Here is a 26,040-nt window from a genome sequence, read left to right as displayed (position 1 = left end):
TGCGCGGTTCAGAATCAACAAACGGAAAACCAAGGAAATGCGTGCTGGAGTTGAGAACCAAACCCCATTGTTAACGCATGGTGGAAAAGCGTGAAGTATTCGGCACGATCTTGATCCAAAAATTATCGACATATTTTAGACAGAAGGTTATTTTTACAAACAAATTGACGTACATACAACATACGCCATACAACATACAACATATCGCCCCTACAACATACGCGACTCGACAAGCGAAATCAAGTACATACAACAGTAATTAAAAAAACTACCAAAAGATTTAAAGTATTTGAAACAAGAATTGAATAGGTACTGTGTCCTAATTTTACTACATATTAGAGAACCGAAATGACGTCCTTTAAAAATGAATAATGAAAGGAAAGCAAAAGTTGAGCATTTCGCTCATACCTGTTATATAGTCACTTACATGAGAACTTATATACTAAAGATACAATTTATTACGTCGTGGGTCATTGAAGAGCTTCAAGGATCAATTATCGAAGTATAACTTGGGTGGACTTTCATTTACGCAGGTAACTGGGATCACTCAAGAGATGGTCTTTTAGTCTAAATTTAAATATTGCCAGGCTGTCTGCACTTTTTATATTTTGTGGAAGTCTATTATACCGCAGCACTCCCCCAACGCTCAATGTTTTTTTACCGTTATTGGTTCTGAACTTCGGTACAATAAGATTGTGAGGGCGTCGTGAAGTGCGCTTCTGAATTTGATTTATTTTAGTGAAAGTAATGTTAGTGTGTATATAGTCATTTAGAATTTTGTAGATTAATAAGCTGGTATTGTATTGAAATAATTGTTTTATATTCATGAGTTTTGTTTCACTGTAGATTTTTTGTGTAGAAGTTAAGTATGGGTAATGAAAAAGCAATTTAATTACTTTATTTTGAGCAATTTGAATTTACAAAATCTCTTTATGATCAGTAAGCGGCCGGGAAATACCTATATTAAAGCCAATCGCTAAAGTTGTTAAAAGCTACCGAACATCGGCCGCCTTCTTCAAGATATCATGATTTTACGCAGGTTATAAATTTTATTTATATAGGGAGATCGTTGGTACATATTATTTCAAAAGTTTTGCCGATACTTCGTTGTCGTTTTTTTGTAATTTCAACTTATATGTTCAAAACTAACCAAAAACTCTACGATGATTTTGTCTATAGATATGTAGCGACATAATCTGCGCTTTCAAATCACTGCGATAACGTCACGTCACACAATCGGGGAAGACGTGGACCTTCACTTCCTACCTCGCTCACTCTACTGTCCACTGAGCTTCGGTCCTGTCCTTCAGGCGACCACCCCGGACGGCCCAAGCCGAGGAAAAAGCACCATTCCTAGCCACTAGAGCCTTTGGTTAGACTGGTTGAGGATTATCCCTTTAAGTTATAGGAGCAGTAGGTACACCATCCTTCATCCACACATAGATCATTTGCCTGGGCACAGTGAAAATCTTAATATTGTTTATTTATTATTTTTATTTAATGATAAATAATGTTTAAGATATCATTTACTATTAGTCCTTTTGTGGAAATTTATTAAAGAAACCTATGTATCTCCGGTGGTCGGATTGAGTCTTTCAAAGCTTGTGACCTGTGAATAAATAGAATCTTATCACGAGTCCAGACCCCAACAAGTAGGTCACACATGTCCGCCTCACCGGGTACATGCACCATTGAACACCCATACGATCCTTTATTAAGGGAACTGTCACGTTAGTAGGCGAGTTCATTCGCTGAGCGGGTGATTACATTCTTATTTTATCTTAATTTAGAGAATACAATCGATCAAACAAATATAGGACGCGAATGTTAGAGATGTATTATTTTAATAGGACAGGAAGCAAACGAGCAGGCCATTCGCTTAAAATAAAATGCCAACCGCATCCCATGGATTCCTGTAATGCTGAAGGGCTTACGGCTGTGATGTCGGTCTTTAAAGTATGAATACTATTTCAAAAACTTGACTTACTATTTGTAATTATTTGACCAGATTTATTTTTAAAGTTGCATGTATTGTAGTTTTAGCGAAGTTAAATGTCTATACTAAATTGTTGAATACAATATTGTGATGTGTTTCTTGAAGAGAAACGTGAGTAGAGATCTCTATCTGCAGTAAACGACGCTTTGAGGACAAGCGAGTCTGATTCATTTTGTGACAGTGTTCATGTCTTGAGACGTAAGATTTTGCCGCCATTGTTTTGTCACCAATAAAACCGCAAAAAAGAAATATATTAAATATTTAAATTGCATGTATGATTACTTAATCTTGTTTATTATCGTTTATTCTTATTGTATTATTACTTTTCCCTTTTATATTTGTAATGTTTCCCCTTAAATGTTGTGCACACTTGTTGCACGAATTTATTGTGTTTTTGTATGTCATGTGTTCTTTGTAGGTGTCTGTCTGTATGTGTTTCGTTAGTGTGCCTTTTTAAAGTAAATAAATATATAAATCCTCAATTAAGTGATTGAAACCCAACCAAAGACAAAAAGCATTATTTTTAAACGACTTCTATAATAAAATGGCGCACACGCGTCGCTCATTACCGTATCCCATAATGTTTATTCAAGCATGATATAGGCTCTAACATGTTTAATATTCAGTTTTAAACAAACCATGAGCGAATATTGGTGTCAATAATAGTGAAATGTAAGTATTTAGTCTATACAGAGACATGTTTGTGAGTTTGTAGGGAGTAATCTCTGGATGTACAGAACTGATGTAGAAAATCCGTAGACACTATTTTCGATGCGAAAAAAAGGCCGGTGTCGTACCAGCTTATATCTTTTCAATTCCGCATGCTTTTACTAATTTCCCACTAAATTTTTTCATAAATCTATCGTTAATTATTAACAACTACTGGACAATTGCCATAAACTTAACTGATTTTAAGTAGTTACAGAGCAACATAGTCAAAATAGACTTTACGAGTAAGAATATATTATATTTTGTGTTCATATTTCTGAGTACCATTAATTTTTGCCTCTTAATGATAACAGTGAAATTTTTCATTGGGCTTTTACGTCTGTTTATGAAAGCTTTATTTTATTTTTGCTCTCAAACACACATGTTAAAATAAAGACAATAAAATACTTAAAAAAGTATATACAGCTGTGAAAATGACATGAGAACTTAAGAAGATGCAGCACTAACCAGATCCATGCAACTTCCTCACAATCGAGTAGCCCGCAATATCGCAGCACAGCTCACGAGGTGACTCTTTTCAGAGCAAGCGATTACCCCCCCAAAAACAGTTATTACGTCAGCAATTAAAACTCCTATATACCATGTAACGAGCTAGGAGGTTGTTAATAAATTTGTTCTTATAGATTAAGAATGAATAAAGAAGAGGAAGAGAAGAGTCGACCGTCTTCGCGGCGTAACTCAGTCAGCCTGTCTCGTCGGAGTAGTGTCGACAAAACAGTGCATTCAACAAACTCAACACCGAAGAAAACTCAAAAGTTTGACTTTGTCGTTACGGGAAAGCAGATATTAAAAAAGTAAGTTAAATTTTTAATGAAAACAATAATAAGTTTTTTTAATATAAAATGTTTTAACACTTATTAATGTGATAGAATCAGGCGAAGTGGAAACGTATTTAGAATTTCAAGAAATTCCACTTAATGTTTTAATAAGTTATAATGAAAACAATAATATTAATTTTCAGATTTTTGAATATAAAATTGTTTCAACACTTATAAATGTGATAGAATCAGGCGAAATGGAAACGTATTTAGAATTTCATGAAATTCCACTTAATGTTTTAACAAGTTATGTAACGCACTAACCTTAAAGTCATGGAATGTTTCAATTAACTAAAAAGTAAAAGTCAAAAGTCAAATCTTTTATTTCAATTAGGCCTATTAAAAAGATACTTTTGAAAGTTAAAATAACAAGTTAAAAATTAAAAAATGATGTAGTTTCATATGTAGAAGAAAGGGCAAGAATACTTACTCTTTTAAAATAGTTTATACAATATTTTGTATACATTGGTTTGATAATTATATGTGAAGACCAGGTACTAGAGTAAATAACTACTACACTAAAATAATGGCGCATAGTGTTATAAAAAACAATGCAGCAGATGACTATATTATTATGAAGATCTAGATAATAGTACGAGTATGTGCTCAAATATTGCAACTATAGATTTTACATAATTCTTTATAAAAAAAGAAATATTTAACATACAGTTAGTATGAAATAAAAAAAAAATCTTGGCATCTTCATCATCTTATTAGATCTCAAGTCTCGCCGGGAGTAAACATTTACAGTTTAAGTAGCAGTCCCTTGGCGTTTCGTAGGGATGTGGATCTCTGCATCTTCTACCGCAATAATCTCGGAGTGTGTTCAGAGGAGTTGTTCGGATTATCACCTGCAGCTTAGTTTCATCATCGTACGAAGTCAGGATATTTATTTCTTTATACTTTACGTTACCTTATACAAAAACATACATATAAAAAAAGCAGGTTACATAAGGCAACGGGCGGATACGTTATTCCACCCGTATCACCACGACATCCATCGTTTCACATCTGAGCGTTTCTTAAAGCAGTCTTGCCGCGAACCACCACTATGTGGATCCAGCTGCCCACTGAAGTATTTCCGCACCAATTCGACAGGCTCCTACAAGAAAAGCGCGTCTTATAAGGCCGGCAACGCGCTTCCAATCCCTCTGGCATTGAGAGTGTCCATGGGCGACGTTATCACTTAACATCTGACGACCCTCCTGCCTGTTTGCCTCTGTTCTCTAAAAAAAGTAATATAGTTGTATTAAAAGTCTTTACAAAAGTCTTTAGTCAGTGTTAAAATTGCCTTTTTTAGAAGTGACAGGGCTCAATCTCTTCCTGGTGGTTTGCGGCGACAGTCAGCCGATTCGTTGAGGAAGAAAATCGAATCGCCAAAGAGAATTCAAACGAAGAGTCGTGACGCATCGTTGGACGATGATATGTGTTTGGATTTATCTCAGGTATTTATATTTTAATTAATAACAGGTGTAAGTTAATTGTTTAATAGTTAAGAAGAGATTGTTAGGGACAGATCACATCACAATGAATGAAAAGAAATGAGAAATCATTTCATATTTTTTTAATTTCCTTAATTCTCTTAACACTGCTGAATTTTAATATACTTTCGAAAAAGATAATCTACTTTAAAACAATTTGTATTCGTATTTTTTAAAACGATATCGTTTAATATTCATCATTAAAAATGTGAAAGCTAAGAATGTCCTGTATCTTATCGCAAACATTCATAATTCTAAGTTTAATTTGCGTTTTAATAATAAATTTATCCACAAATGCTTCGAAAAATTAATATTGATTCACACACGACCTTTATATTTTATAAAAAATTGTAAAATTACGTTTTCTTGTAAAAGTAAATTATATGGGAGACATGAATTGCGTGAAAACGAATTGTTAACCTATTGGTTTTATTATTAAACTCAAATATTTCATAAAACATGATTTCTTATAGTAGTTTCTGACTAGTGCATATACATATTATTAATACGTATATATAAGTAATTATGTCTTTACATTATATCTTAAATTTATCTTTGGTAGGAGCTACTTTTCAATCAAAATTAGACAAAAAGGTATAAAACCACCAATTTATTGTATTATTAACTAAATAAAAAGATATCAACAATCTTATTTCGGAAACCAACGAAAATGTAATGAAATTTAAAAACGTTTTCTTCCTCTTAGGTCTCAGATTTCGAAGATACCAATTCAAAGTATGGCGTGAAAAAGTTCACAACATCAACTCCTAAAAAGGTGCACAAGCGGCTGATTCAGAGTGTGCTGACAGACAAACACAACAAGTCACTTGAATCTCGGAGCAAGGAGAGCTCGTTCAGTCGGGACAGCAAATCCAGTCTTGGTACTTACAGGTGCGTATTAAATCAGGTTCACCAGATTGGTTAGGCAACGGTGGCCAGGAATATAAAAAATTAGTGGCGCTACAACCTTTTTAGCTCTGGGCCTCAGATTTCTGTATCTATTTCATGATCAATCGTTAATCTAATAGGCAAGTAGGTGATCAGCCTCCTGTGCCTGACATACGCCATCGACTTTTTGGGTCTAAGATGCTTTCCTTCACCGTTCGAGCGAATGCTAAATGAACACATAGAAAAAAATCCGTTGACGCACAGCCTAGGATCGAGCCTACGACCTCAGGTATGAGAGTCACTCGCTGAAGCTACCAGAAATATAATAGACTAGCAGACCGGCCAAGCGTTGTTGTGGCTAAGTTTTTAGTTATATTACATAGTAGTAACCTATTCAAGGGAAACGGTAGGAGAACACCAGTCATGGGGACCACCATGCTTTTTTGGTGGTAATGCCATTAAATTGTAGCTTAGTTGAAACGTTGGTAGGTACTTTCAACACAGCGCCATCAGTTAGAATTGTGACTATCAAATAGTAAACAAATATTTTGCAATAAAATAATATTGCGGGTATAAATTAAGATGTAAGTTATCCTATATTTTAAGTTGGATCAAACTACACACAACAACGTGACACGTAATCTATATATATTAAGATATAATAGATAATAAGTTAGATATCTAGATAGAGGCACTTGTATTCCAATTCCGGGATGAATCCGATTTCAACCACGCAAAAATGGTTTTAGTACGAGATGTACAGTTGTTTTGACCTCATAATAATAAAAGCCTTTATTCACTAACCAATTACATACATTTACATAATTTTAACCTAAGCGATAACATACATTTTAACTGTATTTTCTTGTCTTCCGACATAGGCCTCCCATTGTTATTTCCATTCGTCTCTGTTACGAGCTGATCTTCTCCACTCTCCCATCTCTGGAATACCATTATATTCCTTGTGACCCTTCCTAATTATTATTAGTAAACCGAAAAAATTGCGGGCTTAACAAGAAAATATTTTATCATTACAAAGTAAATTTTTATAGACATACAATGAGCACAGAAATGGAATGCTCATCAGCATCACCTGGCTCTGCTCCGTCATCAACTGACAGCGTGCATGGGTTCCCACCGGATACGTTAATGTCTTCAAGAAGTCAGGATCTGCTTGACAGGTGAGGCGGGAAAATGGCATTTTTTTTTTTACTTTTATTACTTCTTAAGCTGTTAATTCAGCTTTAGTCAGACAAATCCAGTCATAAAGGTTGTGAAAGGTTGGCTGTTTGCCTCATCTTTCACATCGCTCAAGACAAGATTTTGTTATGAATTGATTTAACCTAGTATTTTTAAAATGAGTGTTATATATATAAATCAGTCGTGAAGCAGTAATTTTATGATTTGGCATTCTAATAAACAATAAACTACAAGCACCCACCTTTTCGGTTTTTCGGGTGCTGGAATGGCATTTGAATTAATTTCAAATTTCAATGGGGAAAATTGCTTTAAGGAACAACTGTCAACTTTACAGTTTATACTTTATTAATTCGTAATTATTATACATATATATTTTAAAAAACCAGTAACCACTCAGACAGCGACAGTACCCCACGCTTTTCCGCAAGCAGAAAAGTGAACGATCATCGAGGGCTAATGACATACGTCACTGCCCGCCTCACGCTCAGGGTACCGCGCCACGTCTCCTCATCATGGCTGGAAATTTCCCACGTATAGTGAGAAGTTGCGTGAAGAGCTTACTATAGAAATGATCCTATGAAGTAAGGTCTTAAAGAAATATCCTTCCGCGGATGTTAAGTACTATTTGCGATATACTTCAATAGCGTGTTTTACAAACAGCTATGTTCGGTAAGTGACATCTAGGATTCGCGTAATAAAGCTAACATGCGCACGGCGGCGCACGCGCATAGGCATCGCAGTTTGTTCGCGACATCTAGTGAACCATTTTGTTACTACGCATATATACTACTATGTACATATTTTATTATGAAGGACGAAAGGGTATGGGGTAGCGCCCTAATAGAGCTTAGGGGGCAATATTATTTTAAGTGTAGGTTTGGAAATACTGGAAATCATTTAAATTAATTGGAATGCTCCACAGAATAAATATAAAGTATACTTACGTCTTTTTAGTTTTAGCAGACACAATATTTAAGCTCAAAAATAAAAAAATAGCAAGGATAATGTAAAAGCTACTAGAAAAATAATAAACGAACTTACAGGTTATATGTTAAAAGTTAAAGGGAATTTAATAAAACCGGGAACCGAGGTAACTTCTACCTTTTAAGTTTTTTAAATATGTATCTACCACTGAATACAACCAAATCCCTGGATTCTACACCTATTGCTGCGATATCATTACTAGAAAAAAGTGTGCCTAAATGTGTTAAATTAAATTGTTCAGTGTTAAATTTCAATTTAAAAAATAGTATAGTGTATATTATGGGGTATGTCAACAGTCATTATAATTTCCGTTATTGGCGATATGGAGTTCTCTGACAAAATTTATCACCTACCTATAATCTGTTCTCACAGGATCAAACTATTGTTATTCGTCAATGGTAGTCTAGTCTAACTAACACATTCATTAATCAATAAATAAAACTTTGATAGATAAATTAGACTATCAATTAATTATTACTATTTATTTATTTACTTGCTTGCCAACGCTCAGCACACAAACATAACATACACTTCAGCTTAGGCTTCCTAGAAAAGCGGTGCCGTTAACTAACGGCCGTCATTTTACGGTTGTTAATAACCGTTTTACTTTTTAACATAATGTAAAAAAACAAACATTTTCGCTCGTTCAAGTCACGTTTCCACTCATTGTATTAATTAAATATGGGCACCGCTACTCGCGAAAAACGATGAACTAATGTTTATCACCGCTTTGACAGCCGTCATCCAAATGTCAGCAACGCTATTTGACGTTACGGTGACTCTCAACGTTCTCTACGAAACCTACTCCGATGTCATTTATAGACAACGTATGAGTGACATCACCATACGGCCGTTACATAACGGCACCGCTTTTCTAGGAAACCTAAGCTTAATCAAAAAATTGACAAAGCAATTAAATTATAAAAACTAAACGAAAATTGATCTCAAAGTGCGAGGGGAGCAATATCCAGACCAGGATGTCTGGCCGTCTGGGGTATCTGGAGAGTACACGAAATTTAAATTTAGTTGTAAGGCTCGAGCAATCAACCTGATTCTTAAATATCTTAAATGCAAATGATATATCAATTTATGCTATAATTTTACAGCTGCTGCGTAAGTACGTGGCAAGAATCTGAACCGAAGCCAACTGGAGAATGGAGCAATTTTTGGGCTAATTATAATAATTCTTTAGCCAGGGTTCCTATAAGCCGATATTATGACCAATGTCCTACACCGTACCGTACTGAGGACTTTGAACTTACGGATTTTGGTAAGTAACATTTTTGGTCACTAGTATTGATTTGGAGATCACAGTTGACACTAATATAAAGTATATATGTATATCTATTATTGTCAAATATGCCTCCAAATATTTCATAGTTACATTGTGTGTTGTATCCAAACACAACTTTTAATTAAATGACAATACTGAACAATAAAGAAATCTTAAAAGTAAATTGTTTTTATATGTGATATAAAATCAATTTTTTACATAGTCAAGGACTTTCGCCTTTTTAAATGATTTTCAACAAAAGCCACATCAAGCTAAAAAAACTTTTTTTCAAATCAAATCATTTATTTCAATTAGGCCTATTAAAAAGCACTTATGAAAGTCAAAATTACAAGTAAAAAAATATTTAAAATTAAATGACTAGTTGCCCTTCCTCTTTTAACATAGTTTTTACAATATTTTGTTTACATTGATTTGATAATTATACCTATGTGAAGACCTGGTAACTAGAAAACTACTACACTAAAATAGGCCCCTACATCTACATTATTATGTAGATACATGGTGCTCACATATTTACAAATATAGCGACTACACATTTTACAGTACGTCAAGGTTGATTTCTTTTTCAAAAAAGAATAATTAAGCAATTATAACTGGATTAGCAACCAATTGATTTAGTCTAGTTTGATTGTCCTATGGAGCAGGATTTTGTCTTTAAAAAAAGTTATATTAGATATTTATGAAACTGATAAACACACATGATACAGTATTTACAGGTAAACTGTTATTTAAATAATGTAGCTTAATTAATAGTGCGACGCCTTGGCAAATAAACATAGCAATGTATTTATTAATGGCAAGTGTACAACATACCAAAAATAGCTTAGATGTAAATTTTTCGTCTATAATTAAGCTTTTTTTTTTGGGAGTATATGTGCACGTGATTTAGAACATACTTAATTAGGATCATATTCTATAGCAATAGAGCTACTATGTTTGTTAATTTGTCAATTTAATAGGCAAGTAGGTGGTCAGCCTCCTGTGCCAAAAACGCACCGTCGCCTTTTTAGGTCTAAAGCAAGCGATTTCCTCACGAAGTTTTCCTTCACTGTTCGAGCTAATGTTAAATGCATACATAGACAGAAAATCCATTGATGTATAGCTGGAGATTGAACCTGGGGTCACCCAGGGATCAGTCGCACGCTGAAGCCGCTAGGCCAACACTGTTTCTTCTTAATCATAAGTTTTGTGTTTATTTTTCAGATCTCTCAAACGAAGGCTTAAAACGCTCACCTGACGACATAACCAACATAAATTACATAATTCGCAACGAAGGATTACAACTTACCTCACGTGAAACACAAAATATCATTAAATGTACACACATTTTAGGGAATGTTCTCACAAAAGCGATAGAAAGGCAATCTAAAGAATGTCAAAAAGTTTTTCCCGAACCTATCATAGATCCCGAAAAGGATTTAAAGAAGAAATCAATGTCCTTAAATCTGAAAGAGACAGTGCTACCTCTAGAAGTAAAAGAGGAGAAGACATGGGAGTCTGTGCCAACACAAACCGACATTTCGTTGCCGAACACGAAGAGTGCGCCGAAGATTTTTGAAAAAATTCTTCGTCAATTGTCAAAGTCATCACTCGAAGAAAAGGTGTTAAGTGAAACTCCGGAAGAGAGTCAGGAAACGAAAAATGAGGAAGTTAAAGAGACAAATTAACTTTAAAAAGCTGAAGTAACTCTGAGGATTTTTTTTTAAATATTACTTTACACTTATTTGTCAATTACCATTCTCCTCATTTTATGCAATTAAACTCAAATAAAGACAGACATTCTGAGATCTCTATTTCGATCAAGAAATCGAAAATTCAGTTGTATTGTCTTCATAGCATAGGCGGTACAGGATTGCTCAATGTATAATATCAGGCGCGCACACTACCATAGTACCAAATTCGTATTGGCATGACAAAAAACAGCAAACGACTTACTCCGAAGCAGAAAATAAATTTAATTCGAATGTCTTCATTCACTTCTAACAGAGTGTTTTGTACCGTATTCTATCTTTTAAATAAATGTTTTTTGTTTCGACGTCTTGTGTAATTGTTTGCATTTTTCTTGCAAAAGTATTCTAGTCATTAAGTATGTTTTATTTATTGTATTACAAAGTTATTTGTACTGTGCTCAGTGTAAATATATTATGAAACCGTCTATGCGTTTTTCTATAAGACTCCTTTGGAAATCAAGATATTGCACGTTTCATTAAAGGAAATCCTCTACGCTCTATGACAAAAAAATATATAATTTCAAGAAAATAGTCTACCAATTCTTCCTCTACGCGCTCTGCGTGGTGTTTTGTAATTATCCAATGGTTCGTAGGGCTACATATTTAAGCCTTCTTCCTATTCGGTGCACTCTTGACAGAGCGGTCGTGATCGCTAGGAAGTAGTTGTAGTAGTAGGGGCAGATGTGATGCGTTTTACGACATTTTGCCATCGTCGCCTATCAGTGGTCATCCTGTTGCATTGATTGACAGAGTCTCCTACGGCCGACTTAATTTGGTCAGTCCAACGCGTAGGTGACCTTCCGCGCGGTCTAGTGCCTTCCACCTTCCCCTGGACGACAAGGCGTTCGATGGACTGATCACCACGCCGAGATACGTGACCGAAGAATGTAAGGATGCGAGATTGTACTGTTGAAAACAGACGCTGCTTAATACCGAGTTCTTGAAGTATCGAGACGTTTGTACGAAACTCGGTCCACGAAACCCCAAGCATTCTCCTCCAGCACCACATTTCCAGAGCGTCTATTTTCTGCTTTTCCACATCTCGCAAGGTCCACGTTTCAGCTGCGTACAGAAATATGGGGAATATAAGTGTCTTCACGAGCCTGGTCTTCGTGGCTTTTGTTATATTCCTGTTTCTCCATATTTTTTTCATCTTGTCCATCGCCGTTCTTGTGATGCCCATACGTCGTTTGACCTCATCGATGCATCCGCCATGGCTTGAAATCTGAGCCCCAAGATAAACATAGGATTGGACCACGTTGCATTTCGCGATTTGAGTAACTTGAGGCGAATTATTTCTGGCACGGTCAACAATCATCACCTTGGTTTTGCTGCGATTTATCTTTAGTCCAAACTCATGGCTCACTCGTTCCATCCTTGACAGAAGCTCTTCCAAGTGTTGCGAACTGGATGCAAGCAAAGTGGTATCATCCGCGTAACGCAGGTTCGCAATTCTGTATCCACCAATTGTTACACCGTCTGTCCAGTCTTCCAAAGTGATGCGCATTATTAGCTCCGTGTACACGTTGAATAAGAGCGGTGATATTATGCAACCCTGGCGTACTCCAGCACTAGGATGGAAATCACCCGATAGGACATCATCTGTGCGTACTGAAGCTGTGCCTTCTTCATAAAGCCGTCTCAAAAGGTGCACAAGATGTTTTGGTGTACCCATGTCTAGCAGAGTCTTCCACAGCACCGGCCATCTCACAGAGTCGAATGCTTTTGAGAAATCAACAAAGCAAATGAACACGGGCTTATTAAATTCTCTTGACTTCTCTATGATCTGGCGTAAAATAAGAATTTGTTCCCGAGTGCCTTTGCCGGAGCGATCTCCTTAGAGAGGTAGGCTTTCAGGCGCTCGTTGAGAATATGTAACAATATTTTGCTAGCGTGTGGTATTAGAGCAATGAGGCGGTAATTGTTACATTTCTTCGTTGAGCCCTTCTTATGCAGGGGTGTGAATATAGTGTGTGTCCATTCTGAAGGCCAAACTCCTGTCTGCCACACCTTATTGCAGATGAGATGAAACATCTGGTCGCCACGTTCTCCTAAGGCTTTAATTGTCTCTATAGGAATTGCATCTCTGCCAGTTGCTTTTTTGCTTTTCAGGTGTTTTATGGCAGTTCTTACTTCGGACAAAAGGATGTCTGGTTCCAAATTCTCTGGCTCTGGTTCTGTGCTTATAGACAGTCGCGACTGCGGATCCAGGAACAATGACTGGCAATAGCTCCTCCACGTTTCAGAGATCTGTTCGAGTTCTGTTACCACTTCATTTTTGTCGTTCTCGATAGCCCAGGTTTTAGCAGGTAGAGATTTAGTAATTAGACGAATTTTGTGGTAAAGGTCTCTAGACTCGTGCTTCATAGCATGTTTTTCAAGTTCGTCACAAATGCTATGAAGGTGGGAATTATGGTCTCGCCTGCAGCAGGCTTGGATGTTAGCAGACAGCCGATTCAGTTCTCTTATGTCTGCTCCTGCGGCTTTCTTAAAGCGCCTCTCTTCTATAAGGGCAAGGGTACTGTCCGTCATCCAGTGTTGACGTTTGCGCGTTTCTGATCCCGGACTAGACTCCGTGACTGCATTTTGGATGAGTTCTTTAGCCTTATTCCATAGCGTGTCTGGTGTAGCTTCGGTGTGGTTTTACATATTTAAGCCTGTTTCACCTAATAATTTTCGTGAAACATTCAGTAGCTTACTGCAATGCGTTTGCAATAAATGCTTGTAGGAAACATTTAGTTTCGTGATTTACCAGAAGCAATTTAGACGCTGGCAGCGGAGTTTGAGCGTTTTCGATAGCATCAGTAAGTCAAGTAATAGACCTTTATTGAACTGTTTTGCCACGCTATAAGCGATATTGATAAAGAGAAAAATAAATAAAATATTCATATTTTTCCATAATTTATTTGAAATCTGTACACAGTTAAAATCTATTCAATAAAATAACTAAAAATAATATATTACTTAATTTAAAATTTTGATACTTTGGGAGAGAAATGACACGAACGAAAACCGATCTTATGGAAAAAACACTGTCATAATGCGTTAAGCATATCTATTCCGAAAGTTTAATCTGAAACCAGCGAAGATATAGCTGTAGAGAAAAGAACAGTTTAAGACTGGATCATATGCGCTTGCGACACTATTAGGTATTTACATTTATCGGTATATATGTTCATATTTTCACCATAAGACCGATTTAATAAAACGATATTTACAACCAAAACATTCCGACGACTATAGCTCTTAATTCATAATTTCAACTACAATTGCTTGCAAATCATTTGAGACTTTTTCATAGAATTTAATTTATATAGAAAACTATGTTTTATTAACATCGGAACAGATTTTCCGATTCTGTTTCCAAATATTAAAACTGTTTTTTTTTTCGTCCATTGTAAAATTTATACAAATAATAATTTTGAACTCAAAGTTTTTGGATTATGTCTCAAATTATTTGCAAGTAACCCAAACTAACACTAGCTAGAATAATTCTTAACAGATATAAACATAATAAGCGTAATTAACGAGGAAACTGAACATTGTTATTTGTCTGAAGACATGATTAAATTATTTAAGATAAATATGGATTTTGTTGAATCGTGTCCTGAATCGATATTAGATAACTACGACCATTTTTTTGAAATGTATAAACACCCTAATTTGACGGACTTCTAAACAGGAGGTGTATGTAATATTTCAGAATTAAGCTTTTAAGAATGTGCTAGTGCTTGCTCCATAGAAACGTTGTGTAAAACCAAAAAACTTGGCGATTAAAAAGAGTAGCGTAGTATTGCCAGTTCTTCTTTTCCGTTCTACGCCCATTTGAGAACTGGCAGTAAATGTAAAATTAGAAGCATTTAATGTATATTTCATTTTTGACGTTCATAAATGTACATTGTGTTACCTATATGAATAAATGATTTTTTACTTTGACTTTGCTAAGTTGTATCGTGATGAACTTTGACAGACAAAGACGTCTCGTTGTTATGAATGCAATTAGACTGATATGATTTTATTAAGTACAAAATTTTCTATTAAAAATATCCTAAACATGCTCTTATTCTTGTCACTATACTAAGAAAAAATATCGTAAACATAATAAGCAATGTTTATTGGATAAGGCCGTGCCATTTTTATACATTTAAACTCTGAATCATTCATTACAAGATAATTATTTCATGAAATGTTTCATTGTTCGACTGTTTACTAAAAATTAAAAAAAAAAAATTCTTTTGAAAGCAATTTGTTTTTAGATTTCTCTTTAATGATGTTATATTTCGTTAGTTGAAAGTAACACTCTGAGTACGGCTTTAAGTTAACTAATATTTATTTGAAAAATCCTTTAGAAATGTTAATTGAGTAAGTCCAGAAATGTTAAGTTTTTGGAGATGAAATTTTAAATTAAATCATGAAATTGTGTTAAAAAGAAATAATTTAATCATGTCTTCAAATGCAAATAACATAAATATATTTTGTAAGCGTATATTATTGCCACGTCGCCGAATCGGCAATCCTCTCGGGCAGACACATATGTCTGTTCAGAGGCCCGCAACTGAGTATTCCTCAACCAAATATAAAACTAATATTAAACTGTATTAAGAAATTATTTTCTTGGAAATCGAACAATCTCCAAAATCATCTGCTCAAATATTCACACAATTTGAGACTGTATTAGCATTATTTTTGGTTTTATTATGGCGAATTATTATGGCCACATGTCACACATATTTTTTTGAAATTTGTAATCTTAAAAATCTATGTATAGCGGGCCTCACATTTGTATCAAAACCTATGTAAAAGCTACGAAATTGTCATGATTCTTAAGTATTCCTTAAAATATATTGCATTATTCCTTAAAACTAAAGGTGGGATATTCCTATAATAATATGGCATCATTAAACTAAATTTAGTCAAAGTCTCATTTAACTTAGACTGGAATTAATTTAGTCCAAAGACCGAAATTAATGTACGAAGTCTAAAGAATCCATTTACATTTAAAAAATTACCTTAATCTCTCTTACCCTAATAGAATTCTGGCCTTTTATATTTACACGGTCTTTTCGAAGTGGCCTTAAACTGGGTTTTTAAACCGCTATATACAATTGGTATAATATCTTTTGCTATACATGGTTCCAATTTTTTTTGGTCTTTCATTGCATTTTACAATACTGGTCCAATTTAGAATCGGTCTTTTCTCGGTCTCTCAGTCTCTACAGTAACAGCCGATTGCGTCTTCCGGACGGCTGCAAAGACCGGTGTTTCCGGAGTAAGTGGCGGTGTTTCGGATCCAGCATGGCGGTGTATCCGTTTGGCGAGCAGAGTTCCGGATAATTCTTGAAGAACGATCTGTACCCGGCGTGTAAGAGATAGATCTCTGGATAATGGAGGTTGGGATAGTTTTCTTGGTTCTTTGCTCGATCCGAGGAACGGAGGAAACGCGATCTGCGGAAGAAAGATTTATTTTAATATGTTTAAAAATATAGATATATCAGTAATCCTTCCTGTATCACGGTAAATTGCTTCGCGTCATAAGAAACGCGTTGAAGGAGTATTCTCGCATAACGCGCTTGTATGATTCTATTAACTTTTCCCGTTGAAGGGTATTTAAATCGAATCAAGAAAATATAGTGCGAAATAAGTGCGTACAAATCTTTATGTACAGAAATATAACATGTGATATCCCCGTGTTATACGAGAGACTGAAATCGCGTAATATGAATATACGTTATAAGAGTACCGTGTTGTATGAGGGTGTACTGTATTATACTTTTTCTTAGAATTTGAATTGGAATTCATTCGAATTTGGAATATGAGACAAATTTAATGACTAATGTAATCATTAAGACTAGATTTAATGATTAAGACACGAAAAATTTAGAATGATAAAAAAATAAAAAATGTGCCTGCCGTGCATTATGAGTTTGCCCCACGTGGGGAATGGGGTTAATATAAAAAAAGACAGTGTTTTTTAACAGTTTATAAGCTAATACTTACAACTTAGGTCCTCTCTCAAGTGAGAATTCGCAGTGGAACACCAATATCCTCCGCTTCTGGTCCCTGTTCAGGGGTGCATTCATCAGTTCCAATACTTGTTCTGCTGTAGACAGATTCACTGCGCCCAGGATATGGCCACCTTCGAACTCGTATGGGTAACGGCAGTCTATCACCTGGAATAATTCAATAAAGTTATTAATTATTATTATAAAAAATAAATCAGTGGCACTACAACCTTTTTAGGTCTGGGCCTCAGATATCTGTATTTCTTTCATGATTTGTCAATCTAATAGGCAAGTAGGTGATTAGCCTCCTGTGCCTGACACATGTCGACTTTTTGGGTCTAATGCATGTTAAGTGCGCACATATAAAGAAAGTACATTGGTGCATAGGCGAGGATCGAACCTACGACCTCAGGGATGAGAGTCGCACGTTTAGCGTGCTACTGCTCTAATTTTAATTATAATTGACTTAGTAATAAAATTATCAATAAACTTTTAGTTAAATGTTAAACATAAGTTTAAATATAACATTATGGCGTTATAAGCAACTTAATAACTATAAAATATTTACATAATTTTTAAATTACTTTTTTTTTCTTAATCTAAAACTTAAATTGATACAATTATTATAATAATATTTACCTGAAAGTCGTGAATGCTATCAGAATAATCTCCCCGAATTAAACCGGCAAGTGTATCACCGGAAATTGATTTGAGGTCTGAGTGGTCTCCGGCTGTGAGTGGAAGTGCAAAGGGAGAACTGAAGTCACCGATCAGGTCTGGTTCCACACATGCTGGAATTAAGAAGTTTATGTTAGGAAAACATAATCTAAAGTACATAACACACTTTGGTTTTTAACTAGACTATTAATTGCCCATTAAATTTCTTTTTTGTGATATTAAAATATTTTTGGGTTAATTTTTTTTATGTGCTTATAATGTCTAGTTAATAATTATATATGTTTGATAGTTATTAAAGGATTATTGTTTTGAAATAAGACCATTGTTACACGTCAATAAAATGTTTCTAAGAAATGAACTTAGTTTTAAGATTTTAAGTTTTGAGACTATTTTGCTTCAACCAAGATTCAAACCTAAACTCATAAACACAAAGATATGTTTACTTACATCTCGCTAACGCAGACATAATAGATGCATTATTCTCTGAGAGAGCTCGTTGTAAAACTGGCCTTTGTGGAGCCAAAGTCGTTTCAGACTTTAACCTCTTATTCGAACTAGTCGGTTCATCTCTCAACCTCTTTGAAACGGGATTGAAACTCAAACTCCTATGCACACAAGGCCGAAGCTTCTCAGTGAAGCTCTCCTTAATTTGACCGGATAACAAGTCACTGAAGTTGGAAATTTTGGGCGAGCTGGAGATCTCTTCCATGTCCAAGAATGGTTCTTCAAATTCAGAAATGAAGCCGCTCTCCATAGATTCCGATGTCAACCGCTTCGATATGCTCGAACAGGGAGACTTGGATGTGCTACTCTGTTTCTCAAATTTCGGGCTTTCAGTGAACTTCAGAGATTTTTTAACCGACACAGTCTTTCTTGGTGTGGTATCTTTAGTCATCGGTGAGGTGAATTCGAAGCTCTCTTCAAAGTTGCTATCATCAAAACTGAGTTTAGTTTTAGTCTTTGAGTTGAAGTCAAAACTTTGTTCCGGATCAAATTCCATTTTATCAAAACTAGACCGGCTCTCGTCGAAGTTCAATGTACGGTTGGATTTCGACCTTTCCATCCTCTTCTCGAAATTGAGAACTCTGGAAGAGCTCGGTCGGTTAAAGGAAGTGGATGTTTCGTTTTCAGACAATGGTGCCCCAAAAGCGAAATTCCTTTGGTTGACCTTTCTGGAACTCGTACGACCACTTGAAATAATATCAGGACTGTCGGTTGATATAATTTCATACTTGGTGCATTCATCAAAGTTGTTAGAATCGAATTCCTCTTCTAAATCTTGTAATGATTCCATATCTGGCTCCAGAGAGGTGGTCGTTTCTGGTACCAAGATATCTGCGTCCATTTCTTTCTCTTTCTTAATGTCAGAGAAGTCGAACTGTAATTGTACAAAATGGACTATTAGAAACAAGTAAACCGAAATATAATTTGTATTTTTATTAACAAAAACGCACTCCAAAAATTTGGTAATGAATTTAAGGAAGCTGAATTACAGAGAGAGAAAAATAAATTGTTTGTTTAAATTATGTATAAATTTATAAACAAAAATGTCCTGTCACAAGCAGATCACATGTTGTAATGAATGTACTGAAAATTATCATACATCTAATATATAAAATTCTCATGTCACAATGTTCGTTCCCATACTCCTCCGAAACGGCTCAGCCGATTCTTATGAAATTTTTATGTATATTCAGTAAGTCTGAGAATCGGCTACTATCTTTCAAACCCCTAAGTTATAAGGGGTGTCCACCCCAAAAATTATTTTTTTATTTTTTAGACAAAATCTTTTGTTTTTGTATTATACAGCATACAAAAATACATACAACCCTTGAATTTTACCCCTCTACGATCAACCCCTATTTTTTATTATAATAGATATTTATTTTTATTGAACTAAAAAAATTTTCCCTATAAATATATACATGGCAAAACAATGTTTGCTGAGTCAACTAGTAATCTTATATAATTATCAAAGTAAAATAATGTTAAGAACATTACCTTAGCCATGGCCCGATCACTTTTTTCCAAGCCAAATGTACAATCTTGAGTTTCCTCTTCAATATTAAGATTTTCATTCTCCTTATTGGCTTTAAACATTGTTCTTTCTTCAAATATCCTAGACAGGTTACTCCATTTTCTCTCCCTTAAGCCTCCCGAAGGAGATTTCTTCTTAAGTCTTTCCATAGCTGGTGAATTTTTAATGTACAATTGTGGAACCTTTGGAGAATACTTTTGAGCGGTCAAAGGTGTTGTTGGCGAATTTTTAATCCTTGACATACCAGGAGATTGGTTTATCCTCGAAAGACCAGGGGAGTTTGAGAGAGAGATTCCAGGTGAGCTATGAATTTTAGAGATTCCAGGAGTGTTTGGGATCCTTGGTGAGTATGTTTTTGGTATCACAGGGGAGTTTGGAATGTAGGATATTCCATGTAGACTAGGGGAGTTATGTGACTTAAAAGTTAAAGGGCTGGAGTCTAGTTTGTAGCTGGGAGAGTTTTGTATTTCACCTAACACTTTTCTTTGAGGTGTTAAGGCCTTTTGTATTTCCCCTAGAACCTTGCTTGGTGTATTAGGAGAGTGTGGGGTGAAATCTATTGAGTGTGGTTTAATTTTGACTTTATAATTGTATGTGAGTGCTTCTTCCTGCTTCCGTTTTGTGGCATTGTTACCAGAGTTTATTCTGAAGTTTTCAGTTATTAGTCTGAAACAAATAAGAAATATTTTAAAAATTGAGACCATCTATTATTATTCACATTAGATAAGTATGCAGTATTTCAGAGACATAAACAAAATAATGGTTTATAATATCAGTAAATATTTTTAGTTTTGTTTCTACACTTTATGAAAAGAGAAGATGATGAAACTGCTTTGATGAACTTGTAATAACTAAAACAGGAAAACAGAAACATCTTAGCCTTAATAACGAATACTGCTTAGAATTACAAGTATCAATGGAACTAGAAATAAAGGCCAATATTATTTTTAATAAATGCATAAACATGTAATAACTATTTTTTTTTTTCATTTAAATTTATAGACTTTTTACAAGTACCTATACAACATTATGTAGGGATAAAGTAAAATTCATCACTTCAATACTAAATATATATTTTTTTTAGTGTCTACAATGATGTAACTTTTTAAGAATTAAGAACTAAGTATATAATTTTTTTAAATTCCTAAATATTTAAGTACTCATATAGCTTTGAATTCAAATAAAAAGAAACAATAGTTGCAGAAAGTTTGCATTACGGCTACGAAAAAATAGGTATTCTTTACTCGGTAAATAGAAATCGCTAATTCTATTATTAGAAAGATTCTCACCCGAGCTTTTTTTAGTGCAAAGGGTTGATATCACACCCCTTATTATAAACTCTCACGATGTCTTCCTCAACAATACATAACAATAACTTTTTTAACACAAAATATCGATCAGCAGCAAAACTGGTTCGATACGATATTTCACACGACTCCAAAGGTTATGAGATTTAACAATTTCGGCCTCAAAAACCACGTCTTATATACTTTAAAAGAGCCTTATTTATTTTTTGAACTTTTTAAGTTCATTTAACGCTAAAAACATGATATTTATGGACGATTAATTAAGTTATTGTTAGGAAATTATCAACTTTAAAGTAGTCATCAGGTGGTAATTTCGCGCGCTTTGACGAACATATGGCATTGACAATGACATTCAAATGGCGTGAAATCGGATAATCGCACATGCAAATTTTTGGAAGTTTTAAAATAAAATTCTTATTTAGCTGCATTAACATTACTATAAAACAGTAATAATCTCATTTTAGAAATATTTACGAGTATATCGATCAATTTTTGTTTTAAATATTACTCAATAAAGATTTAAATTTGTTAGTTAAGGTTTACAAAAGCAATTTCCTAGATAATTATAATAAATCGGCCCATGACAAACTAGTTTAATATTAATGTATGCAGCATGTTGAATAGGAAGATGCATCCCTTCAAGAAATCAAGGTAATCAATATACAGCACATTAAAAACGGGGTTTGGCGCCGAAAATCATGAATAAAACAGATTTAACCGTTAATTTTTAACGGATGTAGGATATTGCCGATAAATTGAATAAACCTATTCTCTTTATAGTGTCATTATTAGGAATTTGGTTATAAAAAAAATAGAAAGATTTTGTTTCACAAATTATTATTAACCATACTTTTAATTAGTCTTAACAGTAAAAAAAATAAAAATTGCATATGTAATTTGGAATTGAAAAGCACATTTAAAGACATAAAAAATAACAACATACGAATGTTTGCAATTATAATAGTATTTAATGTGCAGTATGCGACGACTTCCAACTGGTTAATGATAATAATTATTATTATCCTTCGAGTTAAAAAAATTAATTTTTCCTGCTAACTGATCATCTCCGGTCTACCAGACATACCATGCATTAACTTTAATAATAATCTTACATTTTTTTGACAGCCATTGACTTTCTTAAGATTAAAAAAATCTATTGACACTGACCAATAGTCAGCATTTTGGCAAAGTTGCGTTATATTTCTGTACTAATTACTAGGTTGGTATCCATCCGGAAACGAAGTAACTGATAAACTTACAATCCTTCAAATGACACAAGAAAATTAGTTGAAAAATGTTTGTCAAAACATGCCTATTTAATGATAAGATTTTTTGTGTAGTAGCGGAGTCTTGGCTACGTATACGTTAATTTTTTAACGTATAAACGAGTAACGTCTGGAGAATTTGTTGCCCCCTTTGCACCCCTCGTACACAATAACTGCACATTCTTATCACTGCAAGGGTCGTAACGGTATAACGACAAAGCTCTTTTTTAATTTCTGGTTTGACAAGATGAAGTAAAAGCGTTATATAGTATTTCAATTTATATACTTATATACTTTATACTTTGGAGCTCGTTTGATACCAGATCAAAAAATAAAATTGTCTATTGTTGCTAAGGTTATTCAGGCAAGACAAAACGTCACTTCGCTTGAAGTTCGCGTTTGCCTTTTAATTTTAATAATAAAGGTAAATACTTTTTGTAATTCAACCACGGTTTACAGCGCCGGATAATTAAGATATTAAGTCTATGGACAATAATAGACAGATAATATAAAATATCGTTACTATCGTGCCACAGCCATACTTTAAATAACAGTTTTTACTAAATAAATTAGTAATATCTTCCTAAGAGGCCTACGATGACGTGTTAGAGTAAGATTTAGAGTCGAAAATGAGTCCTGTATCAAAATTTACTTAATTTCGCCTCTAATACTTACCTATGATTACCGTCAAATCTACATATTCCTTTATAAATCAGCATGTATGTTCTATAGACATTAAAATATACACTTTTCAGTTATACATAAGTATCCAAGTGTGGACTTACAGTCTGGATTATTAATCTTACCCTTAAAGCCTATCAATAATAATTTTTCGATAATTTAACTGATTTACAAAGTATTGCGAGAAATTGGCTATAACATTTCAACTCAAAAGTAAGGATTTAGTATTCAAAACCAAAAACAATTTCACAGATTAACAAATCTCGGAGCAGGTGTTTAATGTTTCAGGGGACAAAAATCGATCTATTTTTAGCAAAAAACCGTTGCGGCGGAAACCAGACCGAACATATACCTCATGTTAACAAGGTTATAGGAAGGATATACGATCGACTGACAAAAATCATTTGACAACGCGTGATTTACAGTTATTTACGAATATTTTCTTAGTGCTTCGAAACCGAGATTTTATCCACGGGACTTAAACCCGAGAGCGTTTGTAAATGAGACGAGTCCCTAATTATAATAATAATTTATTTATTGCAAGAATATGGTACAAAAATGTGTAAGGTGGTACAATCGTAAGTTCGCATATTCTGCCACATAATGGCGCGCAAATTTGTCTTCAGGCATTTTACATTTTACATTATCAATCAATTCATATATTATTTGTATCGTACATATCATATCATACTTTATTAAATTTACCCACTTCAATTCAAGCTACACAAGAATTAATTAGACAAAACTGAAAAATAGTTAATTAAACGGCCTATTGACAATTTACTATTTCTGTGTCCCTCAACCACTGAAACCATATAAGTGTTATTAATACCCTTGCACCCTAACGCATACCGAACGGTGGGGTGACGATGCCGTTACGAACCGTTATCTGTCGATATATCGATTGATAACGGCCGGGATTTCGTATTAGAATCTAAATATACCGTTGTGCAGCATGGTCATTTTCCTATGGTTTTTGACCAACTGAAATTGTATGAGAGAATTTCAAAACGAGGGAAATACTTCGCACTTATAGAGTAGGACTCAAGTTCGAGACAACAATCGGTGACTTGTAGAAATAAAAAAACGCTGGCGCTACAACCTCTTTAGGTCTTGGCCACAGATTTCTGAATCTGTTTCATGATCATTTATAAATCTAATAGGCAAGTCACGCAACACACGCCGTCGACTTTTTGGGTCTAAGACATGTCGGTTATCTCACCATGTGAAATTTCCTTCACCGTTCGAGCGAATGTTAAGTGCGCACATAGAAAGAAAGTCCATTGGTGCACAGCCGGGGATCGAACCTACGACCTCAGGGATGAGAGTCGCACGCTGAAGCCACTAGGCCAACACTGCTCTTGTAGGAATAAGTGCGATATATTTCTCTATCGTCATAGCTCTAAGCCAACTTAGCTCAAAGTATGAGTTTGACTTTGATATATAAGGGTCAGAGTTAGTGCTGATTGTTACCTTAGATACCAGAGACCTCAATGGCCCAGAAAATGCACTTTTAACACTGGTTTTCGTTGATAACGTTACTTTCTAGGGTTTACTAGCGACACGAGAAAAATAAATTCAAGCATTTTCTGCGCAACTTCTTTAAATCGTAATGTACTTTAATTTTTAAAATCAAGTTTATTTTATTATTCAATAGAGCTTTAGGTAAATTTATGTTTATATAAAGAGACTTTGAAGGGCAATTTGCAATTTTGCCAAACGAAATTTTTATTTTATCTAAAAAGGCATGTTGACTTCTTATATGGCATTGATTTATCTTTTGTCAACAAAGTCTAGACATCAAATTATTGTCAAAACAGCTTGCATTCGGCACGTGACACACACCTGATTAAAAAAAAATGGAATGAACTCCCGCGCACGTGCGTAGGGGAGTACAATAACTGTAATCCACGCGAAAAAAATATAATGGTATGGATTTGAGTGCATTACGATTATGAAGTATTTATTTAAATAGCTTTTGTAAAAGAAGTGTTGGGGCTTCTATGCACTGAAAAGTGTCCCAAGTCCTATTTAATATCTAGGCACCTTTAAAAACTAGTAAACATAGTTTGTGTAAAATATTTATATATATATATATATATTAATGTTGCTGTTGCTGTCTGGCTGAACTCACAAGAATTGCATTATTTATAATTAGTTATAAAAAGGTTTTAAGTTTTCTATTGCATTAGTATTAAGTTACTGTAAAAATAGAAAATAAGGAAAATAAATAAATGTTTTAAATTATAGACACAGCAACACAGAAATGTTATTAAAACAAATTCAGTTGATAAATATCAATAACTCCACAAACCTCTCTTGCACTCCATAAAAACAACTTTCAAATAACGTAATCATTTCAAACATAACAATAAAATTTCGAAAACAGAACAATTTTAAATACCGAACACGTCCGCACACCGCGGTATCGCGACCGTGACTGACCATCTTGAGACAGTTTGATAAGGAAGCAGAATTTTGACAATACCCTCGGGTCAAAGTTAACAATGCGCTCGTGCCACGGCAGCTGTGAGAGCAAGTGGCATCTGCAACAGCTGAGAAATCTCGGAGAGGGTGGCAAGATTGTAACCGTTAATCAGACAATGTAAGGAGGTTATTGTGATTAATCGAAGATTTTCAAAGATTGGGCAGATGCGGTCATATCTAGGGTAACGGATATATGATAGTACTATGCAATGCTTTAATAGTTTCGGATGGACTCTGAAAGTGTGCAACGTTTAATTACTAGACACCGAAAGAATAGATTTCCATAAATTGTAGGTTTGGAAAAATTATTTCGTATTGATAGAAGTAGAAAGGCTTATCCCCAATACAACCGACACAGCCTTATCGTGATATATTTACGCGTTTAAAGGGTATACAAAAAAATACTATGATAAAATACATAAATTGTATAAGTTATTTGAACATAGTTACACTCCTACACTG

The 26,040-nt window shown here is 34.5% G+C and overlaps 2 protein-coding genes and 1 non-coding gene across 3 annotated transcripts in view; 1 reads left to right on the top strand and 2 right to left on the bottom strand.

The window, feature by feature from the left end:
* Nucleotides 1–2,630: 2,630 nt before the first annotated feature.
* LOC125061646 lies at nucleotides 2,631–11,307 on the top strand. Its single transcript, XM_047667172.1, has 7 exons — nucleotides 2,631–2,668; nucleotides 3,349–3,519; nucleotides 4,844–4,988; nucleotides 5,731–5,915; nucleotides 6,965–7,093; nucleotides 9,203–9,366; nucleotides 10,594–11,307. The coding sequence occupies exons 2-7, from the start codon at nucleotides 3,356–3,358 to the stop codon at nucleotides 11,055–11,057; spliced, it is 1,251 nt and encodes a 416-aa protein (XP_047523128.1). The 5' UTR covers nucleotides 2,631–2,668; nucleotides 3,349–3,355; the 3' UTR covers nucleotides 11,058–11,307.
* On the bottom strand, nucleotides 7,501–7,703 carry LOC125061658. The gene has a single exon (XR_007119070.1). It is a non-coding gene; the product is annotated as a small nucleolar RNA U3 (small nucleolar RNA).
* A 4,043-nt stretch (nucleotides 11,308–15,350) lies between the features above and the next one.
* LOC125061493 (M-phase inducer phosphatase 1-like) overlaps nucleotides 15,351–26,040 on the bottom strand; it is a 33,032-nt gene continuing 22,342 nt past the window's right edge. Inside the window, exons 2-6 of the mRNA XM_047666965.1 lie at nucleotides 19,802–20,504; nucleotides 18,248–19,178; nucleotides 17,762–17,913; nucleotides 17,118–17,290; nucleotides 15,351–16,565 (exon numbers count right to left, since the gene is read on the bottom strand). Of these exons, the coding sequence (XP_047522921.1) occupies nucleotides 16,334–16,565; nucleotides 17,118–17,290; nucleotides 17,762–17,913; nucleotides 18,248–19,178; nucleotides 19,802–20,504 (2,191 nt within the window). The 3' untranslated portion in view covers nucleotides 15,351–16,333. The remainder of the gene's footprint in view (nucleotides 16,566–17,117; nucleotides 17,291–17,761; nucleotides 17,914–18,247; nucleotides 19,179–19,801; nucleotides 20,505–26,040) is intronic.

This window comes from Pieris napi, chromosome 23 (genome assembly GCF_905475465.1).
Source record: "Pieris napi chromosome 23, ilPieNapi1.2, whole genome shotgun sequence".
NCBI classification, from domain to species: domain Eukaryota; kingdom Metazoa; phylum Arthropoda; class Insecta; order Lepidoptera; family Pieridae; genus Pieris; species Pieris napi.
The sequence above is the reverse complement of the archived record's forward strand: the minus strand, read 5'-3'. Positions and strand labels throughout refer to the sequence as shown.